Source organism: Hyla sarda, chromosome 4 (genome assembly GCF_029499605.1).
Source record: "Hyla sarda isolate aHylSar1 chromosome 4, aHylSar1.hap1, whole genome shotgun sequence".
Lineage (NCBI taxonomy): Eukaryota > Metazoa > Chordata > Amphibia > Anura > Hylidae > Hyla > Hyla sarda.
The window spans coordinates 404,541,619-404,556,099 of NC_079192.1; the positions used below are offsets into that span (position 1 = coordinate 404,541,619).

The 14,481-nt window shown below is 41.8% G+C and overlaps 1 protein-coding gene across 1 annotated transcript; it reads right to left on the minus strand.

Annotated features, from left to right (window-relative positions):
- Positions 1-13,675: 13,675 nt before the first annotated feature.
- LOC130367127 (histone H2A type 1) lies at positions 13,676-14,292 on the minus strand. The gene has a single exon (XM_056569521.1). The coding sequence runs from the start codon at positions 14,290-14,292 to the stop codon at positions 13,900-13,902; it is 393 nt and encodes a 130-aa protein (XP_056425496.1). The 3' UTR covers positions 13,676-13,899.
- Positions 14,293-14,481: the final 189 nt, after the last annotated feature.

The following is a 14,481-nucleotide window of genomic DNA, read 5'->3' on the forward strand; positions in this document are numbered from 1 at the left end:
TTCCTTCTTTAATTTTGTGATGTTTGTATGTATATTTAATTGTGTATATAGTGCCGCAGGACCTTAAGTCATGTGACTAATGTTAATTCTCTTAGGGTATGTTAAAGGACCTTCCTAGGTCACATGGGTGGTCACATGTTTAGACCATAAATCGAGTGTTTCTCGATTTCAGTCCTCAAGGACCTCCAACAGTTAAGGATTTGACAGATGGTATGGACCAATGAGCTCAAGACCAGCCCCTGCCCATATAAGGGAGCTGCCAGCCAATCCTCACTCTCTTGGGTTCCGGACTAGCAGAGAGTAGAGATCCATGCAACTTTCAAAGACAAGACCAGGCCGAAGCCTGATAATACCGCAACTTACCAAATTGTGAGTTACAATACAAATCCCCGCTAAAGTCTGTGTGACTTCTGGACCCAAACTCAATCCCCTAAATCCAGCGGAACAGCGCATATAAATATCCTGAGCTTAAAACTGACAAGGTTCCAACCAACTGTCAGGATCCTAATAGACTCTTATTGTACAAAGAATGTTACTGTTTAATTCTGCATAAAACCTGCAGTAAAAGTTCCGACAGTTTTCCGAAACCTCCTGTTGTGGACATTCATTTATTATTCCTCCCTATCGCTCTTGGGACTGGTGGTGATAGGACAAGCATATACAGAGGAGCCCACACCCTGGCATCACGACAGTTAAGGGTTAAACCAGCAGCCTTTTCATCACTGCACAGCTACACCCCATATACCCTATACCCCTACAAGTTTACCACATAGTTATATACATTGTACTGCACCCAGAGAAGAATATTCTGAATTCCAAAATATGGACCTAGTGCAGTGTTTTCCAACCAGTGTGCCTCCAGGTGTTGAAAAACTACAACTACCAGCATGCCCGGACAGCCTTCGGGAGTGGTAGTTTTGCAACAGCTGGAGGCACACTGGTTGGGAAACACTGATCTAGGGGGATATACAGGGTGGGGGAGGGGGATCGGCACTTGGTAATTTCCTGTTTATGGAGAAACCCGTCACTGCATATAAAATAATTCTCATAAATAATGGAAGAGGTTTATTATGTGCAAGCGATTCCTGTCCTCCGGGAGAATCAAAGCTGCTGGAAAGACGATCATATCCTCTGCGAAATCAGCAACGTAGCGGGAGAGCGCAACACAACTCAAGACACCTGTCAGACTGCTGGTTTACATGTGAAACCGTGGGACAATAGTATAGTGGTTATATTCTTGTGCATAGGGGGCAGCATTATAGTAGTTATATTCTTGTATATAGGAGCAGTATTATAGTAGTTATATTCTTGTATATAGGAGGCAGTATTATAGTAGTTATATTCTTGTACATAGGAGAAAGTATTATAGTAGTTATATTCTTGAACATAGGAGGCAGTATTATAGTAGTTGTAGTCTTGTATATAGGAGACAGTATTATAGTAGTTATATTCTTGTATATAGGAGCAGTATTATAGTAGTTATTTTCTTGTATATAGGAGCAGTATTATAGTAGTTATATTCTTGTATATAGGAGCAGTATTATAGTAGTTATATTCTTGTATATAGGAGCAGTATTATAGTAGTTATATTCTTGTATATAGGAGCAGTATTATAGTAGTTATATTCTTGTATATAGGAGCAGTATTATAGTAGTTATATTCTTGTATATAGGAGGCAGTATTATAGTAGTTGTAGTCTTGTATATAGGAGACAGTATTATAGTAGTTATATTCTTGTATATAGGAGCAGTATTATAGTAGTTATATTCTTGTATATAGGAGGCAGTATTATAGTAGTTATATTCTTGTACATAGGAGAAAGTATTATAGCAGTTATATTCTTGAACATAGGAGGCAGTATTATAGTAGTTGTAGTCTTGTATATAGGAGACAGTATTATAGTAGTTATATTCTTGTATATAGGAGCAGTATTATAGTAGTTATATTCTTGTATATAGGAGCAGTATTATAGTAGTTATATTCTTGTATATAGGAGCAGTATTATAGTAGTTATATTCTTGTATATAGGAGGCAGTCTCTTTTATTCCCAGTAGAACTGCCTACCTACAAAAAAAAAAAAAAAAAAAAAACTCAAACATGAATCAGCCAATGGCAGACGGACATACCTCATAAATACTCAGCACACCTGCACGCAATTGTGTTAATAACTAGACTCTTTTCTGATTTTCAACAAAATACATTTTATTGGGAGGGTTATATGTGCTGCCTGCTGTCTCGAAGAAAGCAAAATTACTGTAAGTAACAATTTTCACTTTCTTCTATGACATCTGGCAGCACAGAAGGGATGCTCGCTAGCAGCTAACAAAGGGAGGGTGTAATCTTGAAAAGCAGCAGACAAAACCCCGGTACTGAAGGCTGGACCTCTTGCCCGGATGTCGAGCCAATAGTGTTTGATGAATGTTGAAGAAGTTGTCCATGATGCTGCGTTACAGGTGTCACTTAAGGGCATTTGCGCTCTTTCAGCCCAGGAGGTTGCTGTAGCACGTGTCGAATGGGCTCTTAAAGGGAAGGCAGGATCCATTCCTTCCAGTCTGTAGGCTTCCATGACGGTAGTCTTGATCCACCTTGCCAGTGTATCTTTTGCTGCCTTCTCCCCTTTCCTTGGTCCCTCAAACTGCACGAAGAAATTTTCATCTATCCAGAAATTCTCCACTCTTGCCAGATAACTTAACAGACGTTCCTTCATCTTCAGAGGGGCAAAAATTAGGTAAAAAAATTTCTTTATTGACATTCACGTTGGATGCCACCTTGGGAACAAAGGAAGGGACAGTTCTGAGTAGGACTCCGTCCTGCGTGAATTTTGTATATGGGGATCTAGACGACAGCGCCTGTAATTCTCCCAGGCGTTTTGCAGAGGTGACCACTACAAGGAACAAGGCTTTACATGAGACCCACTTGATATCAGCTTCTGAGATTGGTTCAAATGGAGACTGTGTAGGATTCTTCAGGACCAAAGTCAGATCCCAGGAGGCAACTGGAGGCTTGATAGTTGGTCTCAGATTTTTAAGAGCCTTGAAGAATCTGGCAATTAATGGCTGACCAGCAAATCTTCCATCTGTAAATGAATTAATGGCTGTGTCATGCACTCTAAGCGTGTTCAGCTTTAACCCCTTCAAGTAGCCATCCTGCAGAAATTGGAGCACCACCAGCAAAGAGATCTCTGGATCATCTTTCTCCTTCTTCCAGGACATACATTTTCTCCACAACTTAGAATAGAGTAGATTTGTGGATGGTTTACAGGCAGAAACAAGGTGTCTAGGACTTCTTCAGACAATCCCTTGGCTCTGAACTTGGCCCTCTCAAAATCTTATATTCTTGTATATAGGAACAGTATTATAGTAGCTATATTCTTGTATATAGGAGCAGTATTATAGTAGTTATATTCTTGTACATAGGAGCAGTATTATAGTCAGGGCTACCATCAGAAACGTTGGGGCCCCTTACACAGCTCAAGGCCAGGGCCCTCCCAGTGTCGTGCCCCATAGGTAGTTATAGACCCCCTTTGGGTCCCCATAGGTAGTTATAGGCCCCCTTTGGGCCCCCATAAGTAGTTATAGACCCCTTTGTGGCCCCATAGGTAGTTATAGACCCCCTTTGTGGCCCCATAGGTAGTTATAGGCCCCCTTTGTGCCCCCATAGGTAGTTATAGGTCCCCATAGGTAGTTATAGGCCCCCATTGGGCCCTCATAGGTAGGTATAGGCCTCCTTTGTGCCTCCATAGATAGTTGTAGGCCCCATGTGCCCTCATAGGTAGTTATAGGCCCTCTGTGCCCTCATTAGTAGTTATAGGTTACATTTGTGCCCTCATAGGTAGTTATAGGCCCTCTGTGCCCTCATTAGTAGTTATAGGTTACATTTGTGCCCTCATAGGTAGTTATGGGCCCCCTGTGCCCCTATTAGTAGTTACTGGCCACATGTGCTCCCACAGACATACTGCTTCCAGCCATACACAGTATATTGCTGGAGTCAGTATGTCTGTGCTCCGACCACTGCTCCTCTTGTCCATGGCCTATGGGTCAGAGCAGGGCCTATGGGTCAGAGGGGCTCTGGGCCCCTTACTGGGGTACTGGCTGTACCCCCCCCTGATGGCAGCCCTGATTACAGTAGGTATATTCTTGTATATAGGGGCAGGATTATAGTAGTTATATTCTTGTACATAGGAGCAGTATTATAGTAGTTATGTTCTTGTATATAGGAGCAGTATTATAGTAGTTATATTCTTGTATATAGGGAGCAGTATTATAGAGAAAATTTATACTTACCGTAATTTTGCTTTCGATGAGTCTGAAGGCAGCACAGAAGGGTTAATCCTAGGACCACCCACCTAGCAACAATTAAGAGAATTAACAAGCCACAGGCCAGTCCTGGCTATAACCATCCATCAGAACCTCATTTACTTTGTGTTATTGAATAGCCTCAGTTCTGATGCAAAAAGATGATATTTAGTAGGGAGGGTTTGTATGTGCTGCCTTCAGACTCATGGAAAGCAAAATTACGGTAAGTATAAATTTCCTCTTTCCATTTTGTCTTCAGGCAGCACAGAAGGGATCTGAATAGCAACATAAAGGGGGGGGGGGGGGATACTTAATTGAATGCCGCATTAAGCACAGCTGTGCCAGAGGCTGGACCCCAGTTTTGGCTGTCTAGAGTGTACAGTGAGCTCTGATAGAATCCGGTGGCTCAACTCCTGTGATCTTACAGTCGTCCAGAATCGTAGACTTAAGCCATTCCACCAAGTTAGCTTTGGACACCTTTCTTCCCTTTATCACACCAGCAACTGCACAAACAGATTATCTTCCACCCTGAACGTCTTGGTTCTATTATGGTAGCAGGTCAGTGCTGTAGATCCATCCAGATGGTGAAGAACTCGTCCTCCTCATCAGTGGGTCCAGTAAGAATTTCAGCAAGATAATTCCCTGATGATGTTGTCTCAGATGACACCTTCAGCAGGACTCCCTCTGGTACAAATCTTATAAAGGGATCTCATGAGGAGAGAGCTTGTATTTTATCCCAACCTGTGTGCGAATGTTATCGCAATCAGGAAAGAGCTTGTAGGACAATCACTTCAGGTCGACTTACTGCAGAGGCTTAGACACCACCGCAGAGGAAGACATGACTGGTCTGAGGAAGACATATGACTGGTCTGAGGAAGACATAAGACTAGTCTGAGGAAGACATAAGATAGGTCTGAGGAAGACATAAGACTGGTCTGAGGAAGACATAAGACTAGTCTGAGAAAGACATAAGACTGGTCTGAGGAAGACATAAGACTGGTCTGAGCTGCCTTAGTGCTGTTAAGAGTCGAGTGATGGCTGGATGACTGCTAATCTGCTATCCGTGAAGGAATTTATTGAGGCATGGACCCTCAATGTATTTGCTCACAGGATTTTCTTGAATCCATCTTGGAGGAAATGCAACATGACTGCAAATGAAACCTCTTCTAGGCCCTCCTGTCGAGTAGAGCACATTTAAGGATTCTCTTTTGGCTCAAAGACGAGAAGATATCACCTCCTCCAATGACTCCATCATATGGAATATATCCTTCTCAAACTCCAAACTCAAACTCAAATGAATGACCTGTTCTGTGTCAGCAGGTCCCTGTGGGTAGGTAATTTCTTTTAACTGTAACAGGAAGGACAGTAAACCCCATCTTGGCCAGTATGGGGCTATCAGGATCATGTCTGGCTTGTCCATTAGGATCTTCCTTATGACTGGAGGCTGAAATAGATAGATGTAGGCCTCTCTATGATACTCTCAGTGCATCCAAGATGTCTGGTTGGTTTCTGTAATTCAGAGAAGCAAATTTAGCAACCTTCCAGTTTTCTATGGTAGCCCTCATGTCGTATTCAGGTAGACCTCTGCTGCTGACTACTTGGCAGAAGTATACTTCAGTAAGGGCCCTTTGCTTGAGCATAGAAGAGTTCTGCTTGGCTGATCCACCTGGAACGCTGGGATACTGGGCACAGGGCTAAAAAGTATCAAAAATAGCCAAGATCACTGGCCCTATTTCCCTCAGGTTAGCTGACATCTTAGATTTTTCATGTGTCCAGCTCCTCTGGACTCAAATATCCAACAAGTATTAATCTGCTTCAGAGGCATCTGTTGTGAGCAGGACCACATCCGTAGGTCAAAAGCTACAACCTATTGGGAGATTTTCTTTTGTAGAGCCTGACAACCTGAGTGGGGAGTAAAAAGAATGGAGATTCCTGTCCCAGGGAGAAAGAACTTCCTCCTGAAAATCCCTAAGGCTGTTTGTAGAATGTGACTTCTTTAGTGAGAAATTCATCAGGGGTCAGGTGCCCGGGTACGGTACCACATGGATCCCCTGAGAATGAAAAACAGCAACTACCATAATGGTTCTACCAACCTGGGAGTATATACTAATGGCAGGGCCCGGAACTGATAGTGAAGCACCAGATTGCCATTCTGTTATTCTGGTGAGGATGGATATATGGGCACATGTAGATAGGTGTCCATAACACATGCAACCCTTCCTCAGGCTACCAGGAATCCAGAAAGTCTTGCACCAACCATGGTTGTCCTTCTGACATCAAACTGATTTGGTAGTCTTCTCCCTGGTTCCTTTATCCTGAGCTCTTGTGCAGAACATTGGCTCTTGGAAAAGAAGTTTTGCTCTTTAGAGCACAAGGACTAAGATGGTTTCCATTTGGCAGCTTGTGGCAAGGCCGAGCTCTTCCTTTCCTTGGAGGAACTCTAGGATCCTCATATACTGCTGACCCATCAGACAACCGGGCTGATTCTCAGATGAGATTCTAAACACATCTAAGGGAAATCACATAGGACGTCTGATACAGACCTGAGTGATGACACTTGGGAGACAATTCTTCTCCAGGTACCTTGTCCTCAATGTCTCTGCTCAGCCGGACTACTCACGGTGGCAGAGTTGGGTATCTGAGGACACCAGTGACTTTACATAGTTAAGTAACAGCAGAGTCTGTCTTAGCTGGATTCTCCCAATGTTTGGGCTCTGACTTGAGCCTGGAGTCCATCTCATGTACCTGTCTGGCTTTGTCCACTCTTGTGTCTACTCAAGAGAAGAAATGTCAGCAAAGCCTTGTACATGAAAAACCATCAGTATACAGTGAGCAGGGCTTCACTACTGACAGGCCTATATAGAAATGTATAGAAGATATCAGTATACAGTGAGTACAACATCACTACTGACAGGTCTATATAGAAATGTATAAAAAACATATCAGTATATAGTTTAATGTGCTCATACAGCATCACTACTGACAGGATTATATATCAGTATACAGTATACGGTGAGTATACAGCATCAATTACTGACAGGGTTATATATCAGTATACAGTATTATGTGATCATACAGCATCTCTTACTGACAGGGTTATGGATACAGTATAAGGTGAGTATACAGCACCACTTACTGAGAGGGTTATGTATACAGTATAAGGTGAGTACACAGCATCACTTACTGACAGGGTTATGTATACAGCATAAGGGGAGTATACAGCATCACTTACTCAATAATCAATCATCGGGGGCCCCAGGACCGCAGGGGATCCAATGCTGCACTGTAAACAGGTCAGCTCTCCTGGGGGACGGCCTGGCCAGGCTACACAGCACCAAAAGCAGGAGGGGTGGAGGGATGGATAGTAACCCCGCAATGGCTGAATTTGGTCTGTTTTTAGGACAGAAATGTCATGGCCATGCAGAGGGGTCCTACTTGAGCCAGGAACCCAAGTCTGGCAGACCCGCAGGTTTAACAAGGTTGCAGCTCAGGGGGCCAGGGATTTCCCGGTGGCCCCATCTAAGAGAAAAAAAAAAAAAAAAGAGAGAGAGATTAGTTGGTGAGCAATAGCAGGTATACACCTGACACCTGTCCCAGAACTGGAGAACAGAAAAAACCACAAAGTAGATGGGGTTCTGATGGATGGTTATAGCCAGGCCTAGCCTGGGGCTTGTTAATTCTCTTAATTGTTTGCTAGGTGGGTGGTCCTAGGATGAACTGGTAGGAGCTATTAACCCTTCTGTGCTGCCTGAAGATGAAATGGAAAGTAGTTATATCCTTGTACATATTATAGTAGTTATATTCTTGTATATAGGAGCAGTATTGTAGTGGTTATATTCTTGTATATAGGGAGCAGTATTATAGTAGTTATATTCTTGTATAAAGGAGCAGTATTGTAGTAGTTATATTCTTGTATATAGGAGCAGTATTATAGTTGTTATATTCTTGTATATAGGAGCAGTATTATAGTAGTTATATTCTTGTATATAGGAGCAGTATTATAGTAGTTATATTCTTGTATATAGGAGGCAGTATTATAGTAGTTATATTCTTGTATATTGGAGCAGCATTACATAGTTATATTCTTGTATATAGGAGCAGTGTTATAGTAGTTATATTCTTGTATATAGGAGGCAGTATTATAGTAGTTATATTCTTGTATATAGGAGCAGTATTATAGTTGTTATATTCTTGTATATAGGAGGCAGTATTATAGTAGTTATATTCTTGTATATAGGAGCAGTATTATAGTAGTTATAGTCTTGTATATAGGAGGCAGTATTATAGTAGTTATATTCTTGTATATAGGAGCAGTATTATAGTAGTTATAGTCTTGTATATCGGGGCAGTATTATAGTAGTTATAGTCTTGTACATAGGAGCAGTATTATAGTAGTTATATTCTTGTATATAGGAGCAGTATTATAGTAATTATATTCTTGTATATAGGAGGCAGTATTATAGTAGTTATATTCTTGTATATTGGAGCAGTATTACATAGTTATATTCTTGTATATAGGAGCAGTATTATAGTAATTATATTCTTGTATATAGGAGGCAGTATTATAGTAGTTATATTCTTGTATATTGGAGCAGTATTACATAGTTATATTCTTGTATATAGGAGCAGTATTATAGTAGTTATATTCTTGTATATAGGAGGCAGTATTATAGTAGTTATATTCTTGTATATTGGAGCAGTATTATAGTAGTTATATTCTTGTATATAGGGGCAGTATTATAGTAGTTATATGGACTACCAAATTTATACCTGCACCCCCAGGGATTACTTATACCTGAAGCTCCAAGAGTATACCTCCACGCATTGTTCTTATATGGTTGTTATTTAGGGAGCCCAGTCACTGGTGCCACTCACCTCTCTTCACTCGGATTATAGTAGTTATATTCTTGTATATAGGAGCAGTATTATAGTAGTTATATTCTTGTATATAGGAGCAGTATTATAGTAGTTATATATATCGAAGAGAGGAGAATACAAAGACCGCACTCACCCACTGTATTAGCTTGTGGATCGTAGTAGATTTTATTCAGAACATCGGATACAGTTCCATGTGGTGGAGGATGTGGAGGGTCTAGTTTCGCACCAGCCGGCGCTTTCTCTGACTGGGCTACATCAGCCGGCAGGAAGGGGAGGGAATTTAAATTGCCAGAACTGATAATAGATTTTTGAAGAGGGGTTACCCCTCCCACGAACTCAAAAAAGCCCTTAAAAAAGCCCTTAAAAAAGCCACTGCCATCCCTAGACTTGATCTTGTGAAAAATCCTACAACCCCTCCTGATCATCCACGATTTGTTTTTTCTTTCAGGTATAATGTACTGGCAGAAACCATAAAACAAGTAATAAAAAATAATTGGTTCTTGATCGAAAACGACCCTGTCTTCAAAGAGTCTGCAGTTAAAAAACCTCTTATTTCTTTCCGGAAAAGTAAAAGTATTAATAACTTATTAGTGCGCAGTGCTTTACCCCCATCACAGAAAGAAAAAGACTGGCTAACTTCCACTATCCCCCCGGGCAACCACAAATGCGGCAACTATCCTCACTACTATTGGATCTACCATCCGACCTCTAAGAATCCGATTCCGCGAACACCTTAGATCCATTCATACTAGACATGGATGCGCCAGGCTAATAGAACACATGAGGACTGTCCACAAAGGAGATGCGTTTTTTTGGCATTGAAAGGGTCAAGAACAACTCACCTGGAATTGACAGGCACAGGACTTTGCTTCGTTGCGAAGAGCGCTGGATCATGCGCACCAGAGCATTAGAAGGAATGGGACTGAATGATCGGCAGGATCTCAGCGTTTTTTTGTAATTTCTTTTTTCTAGTCCTAATTTTTGCCCATTCATTTTTTTCACTTTAGCTCCCTCTTTTTTCTATTTTTGCATTGTTTTCATTGTATTGTTTTGATTGTACGCTTACGTGTTTAAATTAACCTTTGCTTTGCATATCCCTACGTCATCAGTTCTGGCAATTTAAATTCCCTCCCCTTCCTGCCGGCTGATGTAGCCCAGTCAGAGAAAGTGCCGGCTGGCGCGAAACTAGAAAAAAAAGTGTTAACAAAGGTCATTTAACCCCTTCCCTAATAAAAGTTAGAATCACCCCCCTTTTCCCATAAAAAATAAATAAAAATAAACATATGTGGTATCGCCGCTTGCGGAAATGTCCGAACTATAAAAATATATAGTTAATTAAATTGCACGGTCAATGGCGTACGCGCAAAAAAATTCCAAAGTCCAAAATAGCGTATTTTGCTCACTTTTTATGTCATGAAAAAATGAATAAAAAGTGATAAAAAGTTAGAAGATGAGAATTTTTAACATAGAAATTTTCCTGCATGTAGTTATGATTTTTTTCCGAAGTACGACAATATACAACCTATATAAGTAGGGTATCATTTTCACCGTATGGCCCTACACAATAAAGATAAGGTGTTATTTTTGCTGAAAAATGCACTGCATAGAAACGGAAGCCCCCAAAAGTGACAAAATGACATTGTTTCTTCAATTTTGTCGCACAATGAATTTTTTTTCCGTTTCGCTGTGGATTTTTGGGTAAAATGACTAATGTCACTGCAAAGTAGAATGGGTGGCACAAAAAATAAGCCATCATATGGAATTTTATGTGCAAAATTGAAAGCGTTATGATTTTTAGAAGGTGATGAGGAAAAAATGAAATTGCAAAAATGGAAAAACGCTGAGTCCTTAAGGTGAAAATAGGCAGAGTCCCTAAGGGGTTAATGTTGAAAGCAAAATAAATGTGTAAGTGTCAGCAACTGTGACAAGAATACATTTGCGATATCTAAATGACATAGGACACTTCAGAGATCTTGTGGAGTCCACACCCTGACAGGTCAGAGCTGTTTTAGGGGAATGAGGTGAACCCACATAATTTTCGGTTGCTTTGATGTTACGGATGATCAGTGTGGACTATAAAGCTTTCTAAGAAACTGTATTTGAATGTTTTCTTATTTGTGGCCACTAGAGGGAGACATTGTTAACATTGAAATTCTGAGAACACGTGAAACCCATAAAGCACTACATCCCCCATCATAAAACATTAGGAAAATGTCAAACTGACTATGAAGTAGGGTGATGCCAATGAGCGGCAGGCAAACTTATGTCACCATTAACTCTTTCCCTAATGAAAAGAAGTGTTAAGACCTAGTGGAAATTCTAACCTAAAACTACATGTGAACTTACAAGGGTTTAAGATGAAAAACGTATGTATTGTCAGCAATGGCTGTTTTATGCCTCAAAATACATGCCAAAAAACCTATAAACTATAGTGTAGGTTTTGGGGGAAGAAAAGATGTTTAAGACTTTTGAGCAATCACCTTTTTGGGCAGAGCCAACTATCCGTAAAAAAAGGGGTGTTTACTTTTTGAAGACCTTAGAGAATTTAAAAGTTTTGCAGCAATTTTCAACAGTTTAACAAAAAATTATAAATCTGAATTTCTTTAGGGAGTATTTCAGGTTTGAAGTGGATTTGAGGGGGCCTGTATGTTAAAATCCCCTAGAAATGACCCCTTATTAGATACTTCACCCATTAAAGTATTCAAAATGACATTCAGAAAGTTTGTTAACCCTTTAGATGTTTCACATCAAGAATAGCAAAGTAGAGAAGAAAAGTTGAAATCTGTTTTAAATCTGTCCCCAGTGTCACCTGCACTAACCTGTCGGTACCGACAGGTAGTGCAGGTGACCCTGATGACAACAGCACTTACCTTGTCCCATTCCATGAAGGGGATCTCCGGTAATCTCCTCCGTTAACTTCAGCTCTGGCCTGGGGCATGGGAGGAGCTGAGTGATGTCACCGCTGCTGTTCTCTAGCAGCGGGACCCAGCAGAGGTGATGTCACTAAGCTCCGCCCATGCCCCAAGCCGGGTCAGAGCTGAAGTTAACCGCAGAGATTACCGGAGACCCCCTGCACGGAATGGAACAAGGTAAGTGCTGTTGGCATCAGTGTCACATGCACCACCTGTCGGTACCAAAAGGTTGGTACAGGTGACACTGGTGACAGATTTCCTTTAAAGGGTTACTCTTATTAAAACTAATTTTTGCTATTGCACTTCTTATGGTAAATAAAAAAAATATTTCTGATATACTTTGTTTAAAAAGGATTATGTTTTCTGTGTGTGTTTTTTATTTGTGCTTAAAAAAGCTCTAGAGCACATTTCCCCCATCTTAAACACAGACTTTGGATGAGGCTGGACACACACCCCTCAGCACTCCAGGCTGCACTTTGTGTTTGGATTTCGGTCCAATCATAGCTCCACTCACACTTAACTGCCATATGCTGTTGGTTGGACACCCCCCTCCTCAGCACTCCAGGCTGCACTTCATGTGTGTGGGCTTCGGTCCTAAGTCTGTGTATAAAATGGTGGAAAATGTGCTCTTGAGCTTTTTTAAGCACAAATAAAATATAGAAAACTTCATTTTTTTTAAAACAAAGTACCGTATTTATCGGCGTATAACACGCACTTTTTAGGCTAAAATTTTTTGCCTAAAGTCTACCTGCTTGTTATACGCCGATAAGCAGCTGCAGTTCAATGATTTAAAGCGGGCGCTTTAAATCAATGAACTGCAGCGGCTTTGCAGGGCTCTAGACCCCAGGAAAGGCAGGGGCAGAGAAGCGGGCAGCGACGGCCTCTCTCCTGCTGCCTTTCCTGGGGTTGTATCGGGGTATACACGCGCACACACACACCCTCCTCATTGTACCATGGATATTTGGGTAAAAAACTTTTTTTACCCAAATATCCTTGGTAAAATGAGGGTCCGTGTTATAGGCCGGTGCGTGGTATACCCCGATAAATATATATTAGAAATATTTTTTTATTTACCATAAAGGAGTGCAATAGCAAAAATGAGAGTGCCCGTTTAAAACACAACAGCTACTTACACAAAAATGTAACTCAATATTTATTGCCCTAATTTTTTTTTATATATTCCATCTGTATGCTATTTGTACTATTGTGTACTATTTGAGTCAACCATAGGCCTCAGACATTTAGAAGCACCTACTGCATTTTAAGGCTTCCTTTTGATTTGGGAATTTTTTTCAGCACCATTTCACCGTTTGCAGAACCTTCCCATTTTGGAACCTACACGTCCCAAGGAATGTAAACAAGGGAAGGGATAGGGTGAGCATTTAGACCCCACGGGGGGGGGGGGGGGGAATACCCACATAACGCAGGTACTAGGGTGTGAAACCTTCGCTGTCGTCTATAGGGGGCGCTATAGCCCTATTAGTTGGTTTATTCATTCCTGCTCTTTTGATTTGTTTCAGCACCGAACATGGACAGACCTAACAGAAGCCGCTCGGCTCACCCGACAGTCATCACAGCTGGAGCCCAGAGTCAGCTACATAATGTCCCAGTGTGAATGGGAGAAACCACCAGACAAAACTACAGCTTCATATACCCGGCAAACTCACACCAGATCCTGCACAAAGAGATCACAGATGAACAGATTAGATATAGGAAAGACTGCATGAGATATAGAGGAGACAGCTCTGTAGGAGACAATGTGGTGGCTCTTAGAAGAGCCTTTGGTGTTCGGGATGATCTGGGATAAGCGGTGATCACTTGCTCTTGGCCGCTTTGCTGCTCTCGGTCTTCTTGGGCAGCAGCACGGCCTGGATGTTGGGCAGGACGCCTCCCTGGGCGATGGTCACCCCACCCAGCAGCTTGTTCAGCTCCTCGTCATTGCGCACGGCCAGCTGCAGGTGACGGGGGATGATGCGGGTCTTCTTGTTGTCCCGGGCGGCATTACCGGCCAATTCCAGGATCTCAGCGGTTAAATACTCCAGCACAGCGGCCAGGTAGACCGGAGCACCGGCGCCCACCCTCTCTGCATAGTTCCCTTTGCGGAGAAGTCTGTGCACACGACCGACAGGGAACTGGAGTCCTGCCCGGGATGAGCGGGTCTTTGCCTTAGCCCGAACCTTCCCTCCTTGTTTGCCGCGTCCAGACATGTCAGTTAATACTAAAAACCAAATGTGACACTTTACACACGTTCTTCTGTTTTTATAGTTCTCAGCTCCTCCTGTGATTGGATAGATTTGAATCCGGCCAATGAAAAGTGGACTTGAGACTCTCCAATAGGCTGCACTGGGCGGGGCTTATGATGCGTTATCAGGTCAGCTGATTTGCTCCTCCTGTAG

What these genes read in the sequence shown, in the direction of transcription:
- LOC130367127 (XM_056569521.1), bottom strand. Translation starts at nt 14,292, where the DNA reads ATGTCTGGACGCGGCAAACAAGGAGGGAAGGTTCGGGCTAAGGCAAAG.